General features: G+C 43.5%; 1 protein-coding gene across 2 annotated transcripts; it reads right to left on the bottom strand.

The window, feature by feature from the left end:
* Positions 1 to 1202: 1202 nt before the first annotated feature.
* On the bottom strand, positions 1203 to 21318 carry IDH1 (isocitrate dehydrogenase (NADP(+)) 1). Of its 2 annotated transcripts, XM_060105897.1 has the most exons (10): positions 21130 to 21318; positions 20038 to 20103; positions 17334 to 17471; positions 13180 to 13471; positions 10699 to 10804; positions 9247 to 9424; positions 7748 to 7899; positions 4666 to 4806; positions 3801 to 3963; positions 1203 to 2137 (listed from the first exon to the last, which is right to left on the bottom strand). In XM_060105897.1, exons 3-10 carry the CDS (start codon positions 17453 to 17455, stop codon positions 2047 to 2049), a joined length of 1245 nt encoding a protein of 414 aa, XP_059961880.1. In that variant the 5' UTR covers positions 17456 to 17471; positions 20038 to 20103; positions 21130 to 21318; the 3' UTR covers positions 1203 to 2046. The 2 variants fall into 2 exon arrangements, with proteins under 2 accessions (XP_059961880.1, XP_059961881.1); XM_060105898.1 differs by lacking the exon at positions 17334 to 17471 and having other exon boundaries at positions 21130 to 21317.
* Positions 21319 to 21453: the final 135 nt, after the last annotated feature.

Here is a 21453-nt window from a genome sequence, read left to right as displayed (position 1 = left end):
GGTGGCACAGTGGTTGGGGGTCCGCCTGCCGATGTGGGGGGCGCGGGTTCATGCCCTGGTCCGGGAGGATCCCGCGTGCCGCGGAGTGGCTGGGCCTGTGGGCCGTGGCCGCTGGGCCTGTGTGTCTGGAGCCTGTGCTCCGTGGCGGGGGAGGCCACGGCGGTGAGAGGCCCGCTTACCGCAAACAAACAAAAAACCAAAACTCCTCTCAAGCCTCAATTTTCTTCCCCCAGATACAGATAATGTTGGGATGTGGACCAACCTTTCTCCAGGTATGGAGTCAGAAATTTGGGGAATCTCTCTAACTTGTTTTTTTCCCTCAACCCTCACATATCCTGGGATCCCCCAATCCCCATCCATTCCACTTTCATTTCTCAGGATCCACCCCATTCTCTCTACTTTCAGCGCCATTGTCCCAGTTGAGATCTTCACCTTTTCCCACCTTGTAACTGGTCTTCCTTCCTCAGTTGTGCCCACTACTCCCTGCCTCACTCCACTTCTATCCATTCTTCATAAAAGCTGCCCAGAGCGCTATTTTTTTTAATGAAAACGTGATCACGTCCCTCCCTTCCTAAGTCTTAATTGGTTCCCTATGAACTTACGTGCTAGTAATACCTAAACCCCTTAGCATATGCATAGACTTAATTCCCTAATATTTCATTATTACCCTTTCGTTCTATCTTTGGTCTTCTTTCCCTTTCACTGTAGAATCCACATCTTACTGTTTGTTTACTTATCCATTTTCCCCTCAGTATACTCCTTGAGGACAGAGACTTTTTTTTTTTTTTTTAAATTTATTTATTTTTGGCTGCGTTGGGTCTTAGTTGCTGCGTGCGGGCCTTCCTCAGCTGCGGCGAGCGGGGGCACTCTTCGTTGCGGTGTGTGGGCTTCTCATTGCAGTGGCTTCTCCTGTTGCGGAGCACAGGCTCCAGGCGTGCGGGCCTCAGCAGTTGTGGCTTGGGGGGGCTCTAGAGCGCAGGCTCAGCAGCTGTGGCTTGCGGGCCTAGTTGCTCTGCGGCATGTGGGATCCTCCCAGACCAGGGCTGGAACCCGTGTCCCCTGCATTGGCAGGCAGACCCCCAACCACTGCGCCACCAGGGAAGCCCAGAGGGCAGAGACTTTTTAAAATCAAATTCCTATGGCTAGGACCTAGCCTGGCAACTGAAGTATACTTGATAAATAAAAACTCAGAAGACTAGTCATCAGCACTTAATTTTAATTAAAATTGACAGTTTAGATTAAGAACAGGACTAGAATAGTGTTTACAATCAGCTTCTGAAAAATCACATTTATATAAAGGAAATAAAACAGGTCAGCAGAAGTCCAAGAAAGGTGCAGCTTGTAGTATTGCACGTGGATGAAATATGCTGTTCAGGGTAGCATAATACTTAGGCCACACAAGGCGCGGAGGAGGAGACAAATACAGAGGACAAACCCCTAGTTAGTATTTATTCTGGATTCTCCAGTGAGCTCAAAAATATGTAGTATTTTTGAAACATTCAGCTAGAGCTCTTTACAAGGATGACTGTGTCTTCAACACCTTTTAGTTACAGCCATGCTTTTCATTCCAAATCATGCACAAGTTTAACGTACAGCTTCCACCTCACATAATGGGACATCTGTTAAATCAAAAACACCCAGTGCCACAGGCCATGGAAAGTGGGAAAGGGAATGAATTTCTACTTTATACAATTTTAGGGAATAGTACTGTGGCTATAGTTTACCCTTTCAAGCACTCTTCATTTTGGTCATTTATATCAGAACATGAAGAAAAGTGACAGTGAGTACAAATGGACACTAAAAGTAATTCCTAGGCTACTAGTAGAAAGTAAAATAAAATTAAAAAAAAGTCCCCTGCCACGTTCACAAAGGTGGCATAACTGTATGGATAAGAAAAAGGCTGTGAACTTATAGAAAAGATAAACTCTGGCTTCTAAACAAATTACAGAATTGATTTTGCCTTTACTCTTGAGTGTTATAGAGAAAAATGTAAACCACTGGACCTAGTTACCAAAAACACACATCCTCCAAAGACGAGGGATGACCTTAAAGTTTGGCCTGAGCTAGTTTTGTCTTCAAGTTTTCTCCGAGTTTATCCATGAACTCAAATGTATTCAAGTAGTCAGAACGCTGCACACTAATAGCAGAGGAAAAAGAAAAGAAGGAAATTTAGTTTGTCTTTGATCTGGTGGCAGGTAGAGGAAAAGTCCTAGACATGCTACTTAAAGTAACATTCTATTTATTTCTAGAAGAAAACTGATTAATGTGAACAAGCTATAAGTTTATGGCCAATGCCTGCGTTCAAGGTTCAAGGGGCTAACCCAGGTTACAGGCAGTCTGAGCAGAGGCTGGGCCACACACACACTCACAGGAGGCTCCTGGCCCTGTAGCTTTGAGGGTGAAACTGCCCCAGAGCTTCATTCATACTAATGCCTGGGACACTGAAATCATCCCACTTCTTATTCCTCATTCTTAAAAATAATAGAATCATATCCAGGTACAGTGATGCTTTTACTCATATCCCCACAAAATGTCACATGTCCTCAAAAAAAAAAACCTTTTGTAAAAATTTATTCCTAAGTATTTTATTCTTTTTGATGCTATCATAAATAGAATATTTCAAATATGTTTTTCAAATATTTCAAAAAACAATAGTTTTGCTCCCACTGTGAATGTGATGGTTCTTCCATTTCCATTTTTGTTTATTGGTGGTGTAAGGAAAAGCTACTTTGTTGTTGCTTATTTATCTAGTATTCAGCTACCTTAGCCTTTTTTTGTTGAATTGTTTGAATTTTATAGATATATAATTTATAACCTGAAAATAAAGACAATTTCATCACTTCTTTTCACATTGAAAAAAAAAAGAAAAGCTTTAGTGCCCTTATTTCTACCTTTGTCTTACTTAAAAAGCAAAAGACAATGGACTGGCTATCTAATCCTGCTAATAGGTGCCTATTCAAATCGGCTTGGAAGTAACACACCCATAGGAACATTTCAAACACTGTATTGTTGCTGGAAATTTAAGATAAGAAAGATGTAGTGATGGAGTGTATCCCCATTACTGAGGTATACTGACCCTAACAGAGATCTCTGAGGACACATGGATGGGACACGGGATTGGTGTTAAATTTTAGTATTGTTTCTTGATGTGAGTCATAGTAGCCAACTTTGATTGAGGGAGGAATCCCTGATCAGCAGCTGATCCAGCTGGGATACAGGCTACCATGTTCTCAAAAAAGTCCTGGGTGATACATGGGCCCTCAAATATCTGACTGCTGGTTACAGATACTTAAGGAAGGGACTATGATAAACCGGACATCTTATACCTGCACTGCTTACTTTTCTTACTGTAAATTGAAGAAAATAAAGAGGTGGAATAAAATAGTCTTGGGGGGGTCTCTTTGTTTCTAAATGCCTATAATTTTCTTGTTAAATTAAGCAGAACCTTGCCACCCACTTGATTATAACCAGATCAGGGGTGAGCAAACTACAGCTTGGCCCATGAACCCAGTCTGGGCTGCAGCCCAGTTCTGTACACAGGGTTTGATTGGAACACTGCCACACCCATTAGCTTTTGTGTCACCACTGATGGCTTTACTGCCATGGAGGCAAAGTTCAATAATTGCCGGATGTTCCACAAAGCCTGAAATGTTTATTATCTGACAATTTACAGATGTCTGCTGACTTCTGAACCCGATGACAAATACTAATTCATGCAACTCCAAAAAGCACTTGATATTCTGAGTCCAGTGAGGATAAATGGTAATTTGACCACAGAGCTTAGGGCATCTTATACTTACTTGGGTAAACCTTTAATACAAGCAGCCAAGTCCTTGGTCATGAAGCCAGCCTCAATGGTCTCAATACAGACTTCTTCCAAAACCTTTGCAAAGAAGCTGAGGTCTTTATTGTTATCAAGTTTAGCTCTGTGGGCTAAGCCTCTGGTCCAGGCAAAAATGGAAGCTAAAAGAGAGAGAGAGGAAAAAAAAAGCACACTTCAATCACACTGGTTAGAAATATTCCCAAGTACCTCAGTTCCCCAAAATAGAACATTTTGTTTGTTTGTTTGTTTAGGTAACTGACTTCATTGGATGCTATCTGCATGAGCTCTAAGTTTTAGGAAAGTTGGAAACATTTTACCACATTGAAACTTTTCAAAAAACCTGCATTTTTGTAGAGGAAATGTTTTGGATTTTGTTAGGCTTTTAAGAAAGCACATATTCAGGGTAGGAATACATGACGCTTAAGGCATTTACGAATTTGGAAAAGGTCACAATCTCTTCTACCTCTTGTCTATATTGGTCTCTTCTCCTCTTTCCAGGCTATAATCTGTTTTAAAGTGCTATCCCTAAAACCTACTTAAAAGGATCTAACAATGTGGCTTTAGATTCTTAGCTACATGTGACATTTCACTGCAGCAGAGGAAAAGGAAAATGCTTGTTGATAACATTCTTCTCTGTAATGAATATTCTCCCACAAACTGGAAAAGCATATATTGTGTATATTTTAAGAAACATATTAAAACAGTTCTTATGAGTAGAGCCAATCAGCTGTTTGGTGAGGATTTTATATACAAGGCATTGGGCAGCCAAAGGAACACGTCTGAGCCCCTTTGGAGATTTCTATTCTGGTTGGAAATCAACGTAGCAGCAAACAATATCTTACCAATGGGATTGGTGGACGTCTCCTGTCCTTTCTGGTACATTCGGTAGTGACGTGTTACAGTCCCGTGGGCAGCCTCTGCTTCTACTGTCTTGCCATCTGGACAAACCAGCACACTGGTCATCATTCCAAGAGAGCCGTAACCTATGAGTGGCGGAACATGAAGTAAGGGATTCAACTGCACGCAGAGCACTGGGTCTCCCAGAGATGAGAGAAAATGACTTCGTCTTGACAGGTCTCAGTGAGCAAAATAAACATGAGCACATGGAGTCACCAATAATTCTTCTGCCTTTCAGAAAAGGCTGTGCTTTTTCTTCACGTATCTACCTCAGAGGCACCTGCTCCATGATGAAGAACTCATGGTCTGACTGCCTGCATTCCACCCTAGTTCCGTGACTCCCTAACTACTGTGGCTCAGTTTTCTTACCTGTAAAATGGGAATAGTAGAAACACCTATTTCATAGGGTTGTTGTAAGAACTAGATGAATATGCATACGTTCGTGAATATATATGAAAAGAATACATATTCCTATTCCTTAGACTAGTACCCGCCACAGAGTAAGAGCTCAATATATTACTGTCGTGCTTATGTGCAGATACTCTGCTGTTCCAGGAAAATAAAGATTAATGAGTTGTCTCCCGCCATCAAGCTGCTCACAGGCTCATGTGGGACTGGGAAGAGAAAACTGATTAAAAACAGAATGGGATGGGGCTTCCCTGGTGGCACAGTGGTTAAGAATCCAATGCAGGGGACACGGGTTCAAGTCCTGGTCTGGGAAGATCCCACATGCTGCGGAGCAACTAAGCCCGTGCGCCACAACTACTGAGCCTGCGCTCCAGAGCCCGTGAGCCACAACTCCTGAAGCCTGCGCACCTAGAGCCCGTGCTCCACAACAAGAGAAGCCACCGCAATGAGAAGCCTGTGCACCTCAGCGAAGAGTAGCCCCCGCTTGCCACAGCTAGAGAAAGCCTGCACACAGCAACAAAGACCCAACTCAGCCAAAAATAAATAAATTAAAAAACAACAACAAACAAACAGAAAAAAAAACCCCACAGAATGGGATGGATCCAAGCACCTCCCACTCGCCCCTGCTCTCTTTCACAGCCTCCCCAGAACGACTCTATTCTGTGGTTTCCTATTCAGAGAACCACATTACAACTTTTAAGTCCATACAACTGATTTTTCTTCTTTTTTCTTTTTTTACACTCGAATTCCAAGAACACTTTTCTCCATTTCTGCTACCTCCCAATAACACCTGTGGAGTTATGTGGAGTTAATAATGCAAATTTATAATAGGCTGCTACTCTGTTTGAGAATAAGTAAATAAACCCTTTTTAAACTCATCTTTGAGTACAATGGCAATTTCTGTGCTGAATTAGCAGCTCCTTTCCCATCACTGTGTTGGTATGAGGCTTTAGTAGAGTCTCAAATATTCATTGATTGGAGACGTTTAGGGCCATATTCACAGTGAATGTGTCTATTTATATTAGGAAACACTAGTTGGTACCACTGTCAAAACTGAGGACAGAAATAAAATGTTTGGTGTGAGTCCAAAGTAGTTCATCCCTCTAGAGAAGAATGAACGTAGGAACAGTTCAGCTGGGGGCTTCCCTGGTGGTGCAGTAGTTGAGAGTCCGCCTGCCGATGCAGGGGACACGGGTTCGTGACCCGGTCTGGGAGGATCCCACATGCCGTGGAGCGGCTGGGCCTGTGAGCCATGGCCGCTGAGCCTGTGCGTCCGGAGACTGTGCTCCGCAACGGGAGAGGCCACAACAGTGAGAGGCCCGTGTACCGCCAAAAAAAAAAAAAAAAAAAAAAAGAAAAAGAAAAAGAAAGAAAGAACAGCTTGGCTGCCTTTTAATCTGTTTAGCTACGTTGAGGTCACCTTTATCTACAGGCGCTGCTCAGACACAGAGGGGTATGTTATCGGTGTACTGCTGGACACTGCAATTCCACATTCCTATTTTGAAATCCTTTGAACCTCCATAACTTGACAATTACATTGGAGATATCCTTCCAGATACCCTCTTCTTATTGCCATGAGGACATTTAGAAATGATGGAATGATTTGGGTCATTACCAGGAACCTTTCTTACGCACCACAGAGTCACCACAAAGCAACACTCCTTCCTCTGCTGCATTCAATATAAACAATGGTGAGGACGTAAGAGAAACAGAAGGAGGGTAAAGAAGGAGAACTGGGTTAACTCATTTATCTGACAGAAAAGTTATCTTTAACCAGGCAGATTTACTGATTTTCACACTGATAAGAGATGATTAACTTTTCCTAAGAGAAAGAAAAAGTAGTACTTCCTGGGGGAAAAGCAAACATAATTAAAGCTACCACAAACATTCATCGGGGGAAATTCAGTTTACACAGCTACCCTGAGTAACTGAAGTTGGAGGGCAACTTGGTGCCCAGCAAATCAGGGAAGGGAGCATTTTTGCTCATTTGGTCCTTATCTCTGGCATGAAGCTCCTGGTTCCTGGAATTTCTGTGAAGAGCCCGGGGCTTCTTTGCTCAATTCTGTGCGTTTCAAGCTAAGCAGTAAACACATGTGTCTCACAGGGTGACAGAAGAGCCGTCAAGGCTGGCAAAAGGGGCATGACCTGTAACTGTCTCCAGATGAATGGGCTCTCGGAGGGAGGCCCCTTCGCTTAGGAGACAACCCTGAGCCCTCCTTGCCCGAGTCCCCTAGCTTTTTAGGTTCTCATCAGAAGGCAGATAAGGGTGGGGAGTGGTTTTCAGATCTGGCCGCTGGGCTACCATTGGAGGCAGGGAAGCTTCAAGCGGGGGGAAAGGGCTGAGATATAAGCTATGTCAGCCTCTGAGGCTGGAGCCGGGAGTCTCAACCCACGAGTTAATTCCTGTGCGTCCCTGCCAGAAGTCGCCTACCCAGTCTGAGCTTAATTTCCTCATCTGTCAGCTGAGAAGACGGACCTGGACGCCTTGCGGTGTTAACATTTCACGACTTTTAGCAGCAAAGGGCTATAGAATCCCCCTTCCTGCACCAGAGAGCTAGCAGGGCTTGACCTGTCTGCTGCAGGCCAAGCCCACCTCCACTTGGTTCTCCAGCTCCTTACCTTGGGCCACGGAGTCCGACTGCACATCCCCATCATAGTTTTTACAGGCCCAGATGAAGCCTCCTTCTGATTTCATAGCTTGGGCCACCATGTCATCGATGAGCCTGTGCTCATACCAGATATTCTGAGCTTCAAACTGAGATTTGTACTGCCTAAGAAACAAGAAAGAAAAGAGAACAACCGACAAAAAAAACTGGTTTTGTTGGGATACCACGTGCCTCTCCAAAGGAGTCGGGGTGGGGTTGGAAGCAGCACATTTTAGTTGAAGCAACACAAATTTGGGAACCAGACAGACATGGGCTCAATTCTCTGCCCACTCATTTTCTAGTTGTGAAACCCCAATTTCCCCTTCTGTAAGGGTGATTTCATCCACTCTGCAGAGATGTGAGAATTAAGCAAGACGGTGGAGTGTTCCAAGTACTACTTTCACAGTTTTCAATACACCACTAATGAGATTCATGAGATTCAGCTTACTTTAAGAATGTAATCGGGGAGAAAAAGACTACTTTGCTGCTCAATATCATTCAGGAAACTAGGACAGCTTCTAGGTTTGATAAGATAGGAAGTAGAAGGAGGAATTAAAATGTCTCAGGAAAGATACCTAAAATCCTAGCCGTGGCCTGAATGCTTGTATCTAAAAGGGAGGGATGACATCTTAAAAGTCAACAAGTGCTCAGGTATTGTTGAACTCAAAGTTGTTATAAATGTAGACGTAAGTTCAAATGACTCCACTAAAGCAGAGTTTAATTTTATTTATTTATTTTTAATAAAATCAATCAATTAATTAATTAATTTAAACTTTTTGGCCCACGGCTTATGGGATCTTAATTCCCTGGACCAGGGATTGAATCCATGCCCTCGGCAGTAAAAGCGTGGAGTCCTAACCACTGGACCACCAGGGAATTCCCAAAAGCAGAGTTTTATTTATTTATTTATTTATTTATTTTTGTGGTACGCGGGCCTCTCACTGTTGTGGCCTCTCCCTTTGGGAGCACAGGCTCCGGATGCGCAGGCTCAGGGGCCATGGCTCACGGGCCCAGCTGCTCCGCGGCATGTGGGACCTTCCCGGACCGGGGCACGAACCCGTGTCCCCTGCATCGGCAGGCGGACTCTCAACCACTGCGCCACCAGGGAAGCCCCCAAAAGCAGTTTCAAATCATAACAGTGGGCTTTAGAAAGAATGGAAATGGGCCCAAACTCAAACTCACACCGATGAAAAATCAGAACTTTCTATCACTAACAGCGTACCTTTACTCACACATTAAATATCTCTGGCCCTGAAGAAAATAAATGTGGGGACTTTATCTGAGAACACATTTCTCTTCTAAAAGCAATTCAAGAGTTTTGTCTCACTCCTGTTAAATCTCAGTTTTGTCCTTATCTGAATGGTATAGTGATGGTTTTCACTCAATTTGTCCCACAATCAAAGGGATAAGCATACAAATTCTATATTGTAAATGCCAGCTTATGTGACAAAAAAGAAAAAGAACTGTAGTTACTTGTCATATATCTCCTGAAAGATGTCTTTAAAACGTCCATCATATTTCTTTAGAATAGTGTTTTTGGTGCTCAGATACAAAGGCCACTTCTTAGACAGAGCCATCAGGAAAGAACTGTGTGCAAACTCTTCGATTGCCTTATCTTGATTGTACATCCCCATGGCAACACCACCACCCTCTGTGGGGGGACGACAATGAGGGAAAAAAGAAAGGTAAACAGGGTATAGTTGTAACAAGTCTATATACACCCACCATCCCCAAAACACCCAATTCCCAGCTCTCATGTCTGAGTCCAGGCTTCAAACTTCAATATTCCATGAGTTCCTGAGACACGTAATCAGAGGCAAGTCAGTTCTAGGTAAGGACATTCTAACTTGTTCTGAAAGGGCAACATAAATGAGAAAAACATAGTCTTTAGGATCCTAAAGTTCTTGACATACCAAAAGCTACTGAAATGAACCAGAAAGACACTCAGGAGGTGAATAATTTTAAAACTTTTTTCATACTTTAAAAATTTCAAGCATGTTTTTTAAACTCTAAGTGTGAACTCAATCCTTAGCTACTGAGAAAACTTTGCATTTCAAATAATGGATGAAAATTCTTGTAATTGCCTGGCGGATACTGAAAGTTCGTTCTGTCATTGGTAGAAATAATTACACTCCATGTAATCACTGGTGTTTCACAGCTCTTATTGTTTGAACTTTGTTATTACTGAAAGCTAGAACTTGAATCTGTGCCACTGCCCAGGGCCAGCTTGGGCTGAGGATGTTAGAGCTGCTGAAACTCTGGCAGAAGTAGATTCCATTAAAATGATATGATTTAGAGGAGTCAAGGAAAACAACAGCTAGGTCAGTTTTGAGGTTTTGTTAGTGTGAGTGCTTTTAACAACCTTAACAGTGGAGAAAGAGGGTCCTCTGTTCTTTCAACAGCTTTTGGGATGGATTTGCCATAATGGACCTTAGAAGCAGCAGGACGGGGGGAAAGAAGAGGCAAAAAAACCAAACGTTCCACTTTCACAGAACAAATACTCAGAAGGACAAGAAGAAAACTTCAGCAAATAAATAATGCAGCTATTTTCAAATACAAACCCTACCAGAGCCAAAGGGCAGGATTACATGACAGGCGATTTGGGGCTATTAATGTTTAATTTGTGCACAACAGACTCCTGTCAACCTTCCCTCCATGTTTTAAGAGAGACGCATAATTATCTACTTGCATTTCCAATTATCTATATGCACTTCCAGTTAAGTGGCTACTTCTTTTTATGCCTTTAGCAATGCCACAGGAAGCCATGGCATTGATTTTGAGTGCTATGGAAATGTTGTAGATTCAGGTTGTATTTTTAGGCAGCCACACAATTTTCACAGAACTTTAAAAAAAACCAGTAATAACGCTGTCTAAATGATCTGCTAAAAAAATGAAAGATGTAGCTCATGGTGGACTTATACATACCTGTGAAGTTATGTACCAGGTATGTCGTTTTGGGGGATCCATCGCTTGGCGTGTAGGATATCTCTACTTTTCCAGGCCCCGGGACAACAAAATCAGTTGCTCTGTACTGTATGGGGGAAAAAAGGTATATTAAAAAAACAAAAACAAAAATACCTCCCACAAAAACCCAAAACTGTCCTAGTTAGTGGTAGTACACATTAGAAATCAATATTTATCAGGGCCCTACCATGCATGGGGCAGTTTTCTGAGTACAGATATGGGTATGAGAGAGAATAACAAAGTATTTCCCCTTATGAAGCTTACGACCTAACAAAGACATACAAAAGAAGTAACATTAGAGCTTTCAAATGTCAAAAGGGGGCACAGATAAAAAATGCTATTGGGGCTTCCTCGGTGGCGCAGTGGTTCAGAGTCCGCCTGCCGATGCAGGGGACACGGGTTCGTGCCCTGGTCTGGGAAGATCCCACATGTCGTAGAGCGGCTGGGCCCGTGAGCCATGGCCGCTGAGCCTGCGCGTCTGGAGCCTGTGCTCCGCAACGGGAGAGGCCACAACAGTGAGAGGCCCGCGTACAGCAAAAAAAAAAAAAAAAAAAAATGCTATTGGAAGACAGAGGAAGAGGAATGACTATAACCTGGAGGTCAAGGAAGTCTTCCTATAGGGAGATAATATACTAGCTATAGCACTGAAGATGATGATGAGAATGCTAATGCCTGATTCTCACTGTATGACATACTTTAAGTGATTAACTTGTATCCCTTATTACCTCATTAGATTCTTCCCTCAATCTTACAAGGGAGTAACTGTGATGTAGTTGAAATAATGCATCTAGGGTCAAAAGACTCGGGAATCTGGTCCTTGGACCTTCAGGACTCGGTCTCTTCATGGTAATCACTGCTACTAATGCCCAGCCCAGGACCTGTCCACATGAAGCAATCATTCTGAAAGCAGCTGCAACAGGCTGACGACCCTTAGGAAAGGGCCTGTGGAGGACAATCACCTTTGTCATGGGTATGGAAAATGTGCCCAGCCCACACTAGGCTTATGTCAATCTTTGCTGCCTTGTATCTTCTTCAATGGCTTAGATTAGAATACTTTCAGAGTCAGGTAGCAGCCGATGCCAGCCAAACCTATTTGTCTACATTTGTGTAGAATAATACTAATAACAGCTGGTAGAAAAGCTGTCAGATAACGATCCAGATTAAATATCTACTCTATGCAGAATATTTCTGACATATAAAGTCCTTCACTATGGGTGGTAATTGATTCCCATTTCTCAAAAGGCAGAAACCGAGGCACCAAAGTACAATAAATGCTTCCTAGAGGTTTGGAATTTTCAATCTAGACTTTAATAAATAGAATGACTATTCTTCCAGGTGATTGATGCCAAAATCATAATTAAAAAAAAAAAAGAAAGGGAAAGGACATCATTGAACTCCTAAGAACTTAAGAGTGGTTTTCCCAGGATGAGCGAGCTGGTAGCGCTCCCATCTACATCCCCTCTCCTGGGCCTCTGAGAGGCGTCTGTGAAGGGACTGGCCAGGATGAAGGGATAGTCTGAGCCACACGGTAGAACAAAGTGAACTACCCCTCAAGGACGACCTGGTGACCCTGCCCCCAGGAACGGAGAGTGGTCTTCTCTACCCATACTATTTTTAAGGACGGCTACATCAAAGCCTCTGGGTGTCGGCATCAGGGAGTCTTGTTTTTAAGGCTCTTTTAAGACATAAGCTGCTTGCTATGAAAGTCCAAAACTTCAGGTTCAACACAGAACTTTTATTTTGTTTAGCTGGCAATTTTTGTTTAATTTGGCAACAAGCCTACTTGCATAGAAGTACAGAAACTGTACTATATTTTTCCCAAGCAGGAAGGGAATGTTTTAAAGAGACTGTTTTCAACTACTGAGCCAGTTTTTCCTTTTATGCATGAAACGATCATGTTTAATATAATCTTTGGTAGTTCTCAACTCTGTCTGCACATTAGAATCACCTGGGGAGCCTTAAAATGCCATGGAATTCAGACTTAGCTGGTGTAGGGTGGGACCAGGCACTGGAATTAAAACAAACAAATTTTTTTTTTTTAAAACGCGAAGCAAAATGCAACAAACACCAAAAAACCTGTAAAGGGACCTTACTGTACAGCCACAGGGTTTGGCTGAACCACTGATTTGGCCGAACCACAGGAAATTATCTAAATAAAAATGTCCACATCATATGGTTTAATCTAATAAAAAGGTAAGGAAGAAAAAAAAATGCCTGAAAAAAATCATTTGTGTTGAGACAGGTACCTATCTGTAAGTTTATCTGTATTTACTTTTATCTAAATGTATACATACATTCATTTCTCAATTCTGTACGTCACTTAATGGGAGTAGATAAGATAAAATAAAGATAAGAATAAAACACATATAAATCAGAACTGCTGGGCAGTCAAAGCCCGTGAAAAAAGAATATGGAAAGTCAAGTTATGCCAACACTACTTACTTGATCGCCATAAGCATGACGACCTATGATGATGGGTTTTACCCATCCACTCACAAGCCGGGGGATATTTTTGCAGATAATAGCTTCTCTGAACACAGTGCCACCCAGAATATTTCGGATGGTGCCATTTGGCGATTTCCACATTTGTTTCAACTTGAACTCCTCTACCCTCTTCTCATCGGGGGTGATGGTAGCACACTTGACACCAACGTTGTACTTCTTTATAGCTTCTGCAGCATCCTTGGTGACCTGGTCATTGGTGGCATCGCGATTCTCTATGCCTAAATCATAGCTGGGAGGGAAAAAGTGTAAGCGTAACTTTCCAGGCAAACTGACGGGAGATTGAGGGTACTCCTATCCTATCCCCATGCACCACCCTGTGCATGGTGATGGCATGCAGGGCCTGCCCTGCACAAAGTGAAGACTCCATATGTACCCAGATCTGCCAAGTTTTAGCATTAGTGTATCCCAGACACAGAAGATGGCTGCCAACTAAAAAAAAGCACCAAGCAAAGCTGGACTGCTAGGCCACGCGTGCCTCCCCGTGTGTGGGAAGCTGTCTAGAAGGAAACTAAATGGAAACCACTGCGCTCTGCCCTGCTGCTTCCTCTTCACCATAGAGGCAATATTAGCACACCAGCAACCTCTCTGCAGACTGCCTTCCGCACGATTAACATAAGAATGCAAGCCCAAACACTAATCTTCCCTTAGTAAATACTGTGCTCTAAAAATAAAGGGGGCAGAGGGTTTAAAGGGTTTCTAGTATTTTGGCATTGAAGTGTTGGAGTTACAGATGAGACGGACACTGCCAAAAAAAGCTAACGACCCCTTCATTAAGGACAATTAGTCATCTGAAGAACCTTTCCCTAAATCTTGGGCAAATCTCTTTCTTCTGGAAACAAGCCTGCACTTTATAGAATAAGTAATGGAATCCAGCAGTGGTTTTATATACCCCAGTGAATTATAGCTTAATACACACCCACACCCAGACTGCAGGTTATTCAGAGCAGGAAAGAATGCTGGCTGTCCATGAAGTATAGAAAAAGACTGTAAAGCTTTATTTAAAGTATGTAATAGTTTGCCAAAAGCAGGAAAAACAAAACAGTAACGAACAGTTTATTTTGTTCTCCAAGGCTTTAAAAGTTTTCCAAATTTCTTCAGCTTTCAAAACTTGCTGAACCATTAAGCCTCTAGATTTCTCCCTTCAGTTCCTGTATTTTCCTTTCCTTAGATATCCCAACTTGTGATGGAAATGCAAAAGGGAATCCAATCTTACAATGTATTTCCAAATAATAATTCCAAACTGCTTTGACTGTTTTGGCTTCCTCCCTCCCCCTGAGGGTGTATCGTGCATTTGCATTAACCAGACCTCCTTAGGAGATATCCTTCCTTCTTAGTCTTGTAAGGGGTCATGATGACCCACTACTTGCTTTGTACGAACAGATGTGGATTGTGTGTAAACTGTCAATACATCATTTGGGTCAATACAACCCTTTACTCAAAAACTTCCTTAACTGCTCTTTCACCTCTAGCGGGCAGAACAGTCCTCAGAGCTTTCTGAAAGACTGTCTCCTGGGTTATAATCCTCAAGTTGGCGTGAATAAAATTTTCCATTTCTTTCTTAGATCGATTATTGGTTAATTTTTTTTTTTTCATCGACACAAAGCCACTGACTTTCTTATCTTATGGTTTAGGAAGTGCTCAATATCTATAAATGTCTACTCCTAACTTAAACAAGCAATGTGGTCAGCAGTATTTATGTTCGTGGGAAACATTTTTCATCAGAAGAACCTGCCAGCAAATTAGTGGATTTTTTGCTTCTCTTTTTAACATTTCTAAGCGAAGAGAATGAATAAATGGCCTCGATTACTGCCTAGCCAACAGAAAATAAAACAAACGAATCACTCCACTCCCCTCAAAAAGAACCAATCATGTAATAATAATAGCAATTTTGGAACAACTTACACTTGTTTAAGTCTCCAAAAATTCTTTAGTCTTTAGCCAGTGACTCTTTGCCTTCTAGGCATAATGACTGTCCTTTAAAACTCCTTATGCCTCTTTACTAAGGCAGCTCAAAAGCATCTTTGCAACTACTGTACTGGGAAGAGTTCTGCAAATTCACCTATTGTCATGTAAAATGTTTGTAAAATGTTTCTTTAACCACTTGGATGATTTTTTTTTTACTTTAATTAATTAATTAATTAATTTTGGCTGCATTGAGTCTTTGTGGCTGGGCTTTCTCTAGTTCCGCTTAGTTGCAATGTGGGGGCTTCTCATTGCAGTGGCTTCTCTCCTTGCGAGCACGGGCTCTAGGCATGCAGGTTTCAGTAGTTGTGGCGCACGGGCTTATTTGCTCCGCAGCATGTGGGATCTTCGCAGACCAGGGATCAAACCTGTGTCCCCTGCATTGGCAGGCGGATTCCTAACAACTGCACCACCAGGGAAGTCCCTGGATGACGCTTTTAAAGTGTCATTTCCTGTGTGTTTGGTGGACCTCTGCAGATATTTACTCCCGCCCTCTCATGGCTGCAACATAGATTTTATCAACACCTTAGGCTTAGAATAATTAAAAAGGGCATTTAATGACAACATGTGAATTCAATGTCTACACCCAAGCGAAAAACAGGTCCTCAGGACAGTCTGAGGAATAATTCTGGGTCAAGGCAAACACACTTACTGTTGCCAATAGTTTGGCTGAAATGTGTTGTTCAACATATTACCCTGCCAGTCCTCAGCCACTCCACCCCTGTGAAAATTCTGTCTCTACCTAGTCCAAATGTACAACGAGCACGAGCAAATGTATGAAAAACATAGGGGGAAAAAAATGAAAGAATTCCATAGAGATTTTCATATCTGTCCCCAAATACTTTTTTTTTTTTTTTTTTTTTTTTGCAGGACACGGGCCTCTCACTGTTGTGGCCTCTCCCGTTGCGGAGCACAGGCTCCGGACGCGCAGGCTCAGCGGCCATGGTTCACGGGCCCAGCCGCTCCGCGGCATGTGGGATCTTCCTGGACCGGGGCACGAACCCGTGTCCCCTGCATCGGCAGGCAGACTCTCAACCACTGCGCCACCAGGGAAGACCCCCACATACTTTTAATACAGGGCAAAGGCTCCCATCTCCAGGACACAAATGGTTTAGGGAACTTCTGAAAGGTCGGGGTTGTATTAGATAACGTCAAGAATTCTTTCTGTGCTACAATTGTATGGAAAGGGTAAAAGACAAGGAATGAAAAGGTAACAAGGTCCACTGACTAGTTAAGTAGAGTGACAGAAGATACACTAACCTTCTCAAAGGACAAAATTGTGTTAACTACATTCTTTACCGATTAACAGAGGATGTAGCTCTATTATTTTCCCCTCCGCAAATAATACCTCGTGCTGCTCTTGGCCACTGATTTATTACAAATAAAACCCTCACAGGAAATAGAGGCTTGGAAAGACCTGAGAATTACGTTGTTGCCATCATAATTCTTCTCTTCTGAAAAATGACAAGTTCAGTGTTTCTAGTATTATGTTAAAATTAAAATAGAAGATTCATTTGCATATATATATGAAACCCAGTCCCCCTAAAATCGAATTCCCTTACTGAGTTTATGATTAATCTCTCTATCTGAAACTTTATCCCCTTGCCGGTCCCCTCTGACCTCAATCCTGTGCTAATTTAACACTAATCAAACAGAATCAGATGACTAAAATTGCTGTTGTAGATATCATCAGTTACTACAAACTCAGGTTGTTTCTCCAGGTCAAGATGAGCTAACAGACCCCTAAGCCATGAACCACCTGGCCAGAGAAGGTAAACAGGACACATCCTGACCCACTGAAACGAACATTTAAGAAATGTCACAGAAATTTCACAAGCTTCTCAGTTCTTCCCCTTTAAAAACAACCCCAACTCAAAGACCAATTTGGAGTGGATCTGAGACTTGTCTCCCACTCCCTTCTTTCAAATAAACCCTTACTTTGCTGCAAACACCTACTGTCAGAGTTTGGCTTTCTGCACCAGGGGCACACCAGTTACACATTCATTTGCATGTAAGCTCACCAAAAGCTTTATGCACAAGATACAGTGGTATCTATGTAAAAAAGCCACTTATACCCTGAAATCACATATGCTTTCTGACTTTGCTGCTTGGCAGAGTGATTCATTTACCTGTGCAGGTCCAATTCCACATAGGGAAAAATAAGTTTCTCCTTAATCAACTCCCAAATGATTCGTGTCATTTCATCTCCTTGCATCTCTACTACAGAACCGCCTTGGATTTTTTGAGACATTTTGACTTCAACAAACCTTCAAGAGGAAAAATGATAAGACACACATCTCATCATTTGCCTCATTACCATGTAAGAACAAAATACAATTTGGTGACTACTAAAAGAACGATTCATAACAGCATGACTGCATAAAAAGCTAATAATAACAATTACATTAACCATTAGAATCGAATACGTTTGCTGTATAAAGCATTGTGTTACATGCTTCTTGTGTGCTTTCTGAATCAACACTCACAACAACCCTGGAAGGTGGAAATTATTTTTCCATTCTACTTTGCTAAAAGAAAAAAAAAGCTTTCACAAGGCCATCCGGCTGGAGGATCGGCTGGACGGTCGGGGAGCCTGAGCCTGTCACATGCCCTTAATAATGTAATCATTATTCTTGACTGTTGGTGTGTCCTATAAAACGAGATTATTTCCACAATATCAGGTTTATTTGAAAACCTCTACCCAACTCCTCATTTTACTGGGCCCTCAAGAGGAGCAGAATGATGTGTGCTACTATCTCCCCTCTTTTAAGAGGCTGTTTTGGTTAAAACAACTATCCTTGAGGAGATTCAACAAGTTCTAGGGACCCGTTTTAAAGAAACTTTAATAAGTCCTTTAAAAAGTGAAAGATGAAGAATTCCAGGCGGAACTATATTTTCCTAGAGACAATAATGGATATTGGGGATGTCACACTGAATACAAAGTGATTTCTCAGTTAGAGAAATCTGTACGTATAGAGAAGGACTACTGACCAGGACACGCCCCTGTCCTGTCCTCGGTATCCCAACTCCTGGACTGTTCTTCTGGCTGTTAGTGGGCAAAGACAAGCCGCCAGTGGGTGGGACAGGGGATTGGAATTGTTCCAGGAAGAGGTGTCTTCTTGGGATGTGGGGGGATGCCAGATTCAAATCAATCTGATTCCCAGAGAGGGCAGGGGTACACCCTTTGGATGAGGCTTAAAGAAAGGCGTGTTTCCTGAGAGGCAGAGGAGGCTCTGAGCCTGCTAAAGGTTCCCTTTCATGGTGCTCTAATGGAAACTTTTTTTCCCCCTAGCAACATAACTGCAGATTGCTTTTATTCTTTTTTTTTTTTTTTTTTTTTGCGGTTACGCGGGCCTCTCACTGTTGTGGCCTCTCCCGCTGCGGAGCACAGGCTCCGGACGCGCAGGCTCAGCGGCCATGGCTCACGGGCCCAGCCGCTCCGCGGCATGTGGGATCTTCCTGGACCGGGGCACGAACCCGTGTCCCCTGCATCGGCAGGCGGACTCCCAACCACTGCGCCACCAGGGAAGCCCCTGCTTTTATTCTTTTAAGTTATGGCTGAGGACTGGAAGTCAGGAGAACTGACTAAAAAAATTATGAAGTAAGAGGCCTGTAAACAGTTAAGCTAAAGTAATTTGGTCTTTAAATTTTAAAACGTAATGATTAGCAGACTGTGAGCTTCAGTTCCTCACCACAAGCCAGGACATATTCCTAACCCCTAGGCCCATTTTCACTTCCCAATTTCTAACTCTGGGATCCTGCTTATTAGTATTTAGGAGGTTCCCTAGACCATTACTGGGGAACCATCTGGAACTCAACTAGAATAAAAAAGTGAACAAACTGGTGTGAATGAGTCAGCTAGTTCCCATTTGTAATTTCAAGTATAATTTAAACTACAGCTTAAAGTGTATGATTTAGTCATGCTGATCCCACTGTCACATCTGTCCCTGTATTTAAAACAAAACAAAAAGAGGCAGCAAACTTATCTTAGTTTTGATACATTTCTGAGGCCATACTCCTACATAGTATTAGGCAAGGGTTATGATGGCTATTTTTCTTTGACGGCAAATACAGTTAATAAAAGGTCATACATCATACTTGAAATTTCAATAATGAGTGACAATGTTTTTTAGTTAACTATTTTCTTCTCAGTTGAAACACTTTCTGCAGTGATCTTTCTATATTTCATAATGCATAACTGAAACACTTCATGTTTTCTTCACGTTACTTATCCATTACATTTTTACTATCTTTTCGCTAAAAAAGTGAAGCTTTATTGTAGACCCTGGCTTACCACAATGCAGGACACTATTTTATTTCTCCTAGATTTGAATTCCATGCAGTGAGCATTAGCCACCACTGAATTCACTTTCTACCCTGGTCCCTCAGATTTTCTGTCTCCACCCAAACCCTGACTTCAGAAGGAAGGCTTTTTTCCAACAAGCCAGTTCATTTATTCTGAAAGCAGCTGAATTCCAATCTCCTGACACACATGTGCAATGCTAGAAAATAAACCTGGACTAATACAAAGTAGTTTAAGAAAAAAGAGCTGCTCACCCTGTTTAATTTTATTTTCATGATTCAAAATTTTTAGCCACATTTTTTGGGGGGCTGAGTGCATAAACTACATTAATTTCTGGGTAACCCCCCCCAAAACCAAAGTTTCTTGCAGAGAAGACTAGACTGAAAGAAACAAGGAAGCAAGTGCAATTTATTGTTGGAAATATTCCTGACTCACTCCCTTGCAGTGGCTCCGACCACTTCCAAGACCTCCAAGACCAATTAAACGCAGTATTGCCATACCAAAGAATGGGAGAAATTGCTAATTCTCACCTTTACAACTTATAATCACCCCAACTCCTCTCAATCTTGCAGACTCAGCTGAGTGCAGTTTATCTCCTAAAACAAATCAAAAAAGGGAAGAGAAAGGTAAGGTACAAGGCATTCCTGTCAGGAGAATTTAGCTGATTTCAATACGGGGGCCAGGAAACCCGGTTTGTCTGGTTTAAAGTACAGTGCTGAGTGTTCCCAGGCGGGGCGGGGCAAAGGGCAGTTTTAGGTCCGCAGGCGCCTTTCAAATAACGTAAATATCTCTGCACACACTGGAGGGTGCGTCCGTGGGGAGTCCCAGGTTCGTCGTCCGTTAGCTAGTCTTGGGGTTTGCACGTTCTTAGGGGACGTTGTGACCAGCGGGCTCATGGCCTGCATGCGTCCTTGTGGCCATTGTGCAAGAGGGCTGCAACCGAAGCTGGCTCGGTTTCTCCTTCCAGGTCTCCAGGTCCGCCCCTTCCCTCCCAGGTGCCGGGACCTTTAAAACCCGGGCGCCAGGAGCAGGCCGAAGGACGCCTCCCCCAGAACTCGAGATGCCGGCGGCGGCGTGGTTTCCTCCACCCTCACTCCGCCCCCGATCGCCACCAGGTGGCCTAGCGAACGCCCCTCGCCGACCCCCTTCAGGCTCCCCAGGCGGACGCATCCAGCTCGCCGCACCGCCAGTCCCAGCCGCCCAAGGTCGATGCACACTCCCAAGTCCTCCAGCTCCCGAGACCGCACGTTTTCTTCCCCGCAAACGCACGACTGAGTCTTCCACGCGTCCCTGCATCCTCCCACCCCGATTTTCCTTTCTGTTGCAGACCTGGCCTTCCGTCTGTCATGGCATGCAACCTTCCGCCGCCCAGTTTTCGTCCTCCCTTGCATTAGAGCGGACCTTCTACACATCCAGGCATCCAGCACCTTCTTCCTCCCCATTTCTTTTTCCCACGCCCAATACCTGGATTTTTTTCCCCTGCCTTGCGACCACGACTCGCCGCTAAGTTGCCCCTACCATACCCAAGATCTGAGCTTCCTTCCTTTTTCCCACTCCAGCTATTGACAGAGCCTCCCCACAAAAGCCAGGGGCCGGAGACGCCCCTCGAAGCCTGTGGTTACCTGCAGGAGAAGGTACGCTTGCAATGACCCGGGAACGCCACAGCCCTCTCACGGTTAACCCACAAGCGCACACTCTGGCAATCCCAGCTGTGCTCCAGCTGTTTCGACCGGTGACACGGCCTCCGCAGAAACCGAAATCTGAAACGGCGGCCCTTCCAGGCTTTTGTCCCGACCCAGGCCCGACCCCCTCAGTCCATCTCCCGGAGCTCCGCCCCTGCCCCGCCGCCAATCGCCGCGCGCTGACCCGCTGAGACGGGCGGGGCCAGGGGCCCAGGGGCGGGTCCCGGAAGGCTAGGCCGAATTCCGCGGCGAATTCCAAGCGCT

This window comes from Mesoplodon densirostris, chromosome 8 (assembly GCF_025265405.1).
Source record: "Mesoplodon densirostris isolate mMesDen1 chromosome 8, mMesDen1 primary haplotype, whole genome shotgun sequence".
Classification (NCBI taxonomy): domain Eukaryota; kingdom Metazoa; phylum Chordata; class Mammalia; order Artiodactyla; family Ziphiidae; genus Mesoplodon; species Mesoplodon densirostris.
This window is presented reverse-complemented; position numbering and strand designations above follow the sequence as displayed.

Excerpts from the sequence above, each read along its gene's own strand:
- IDH1 (XM_060105897.1), bottom strand. The coding sequence starts at position 17,455 with ATGTCTCAAAAAATCCAAGGCGGTTCTGTAGTAGAGATGCAAGGAGAT. Across the intron at positions 9,425-10,698 it reads CCTGGTACATAACTTCACAG|AGGGTGGTGGTGTTGCCATG; the intron begins GTATGTATAAGT and ends GTCCCCCCACAG. Across the intron at positions 4,807-7,747 it reads GTCGGACTCCGTGGCCCAAG|GTTACGGCTCTCTTGGAATG; the intron begins GTAAGGAGCTGG and ends CGCCACTCATAG.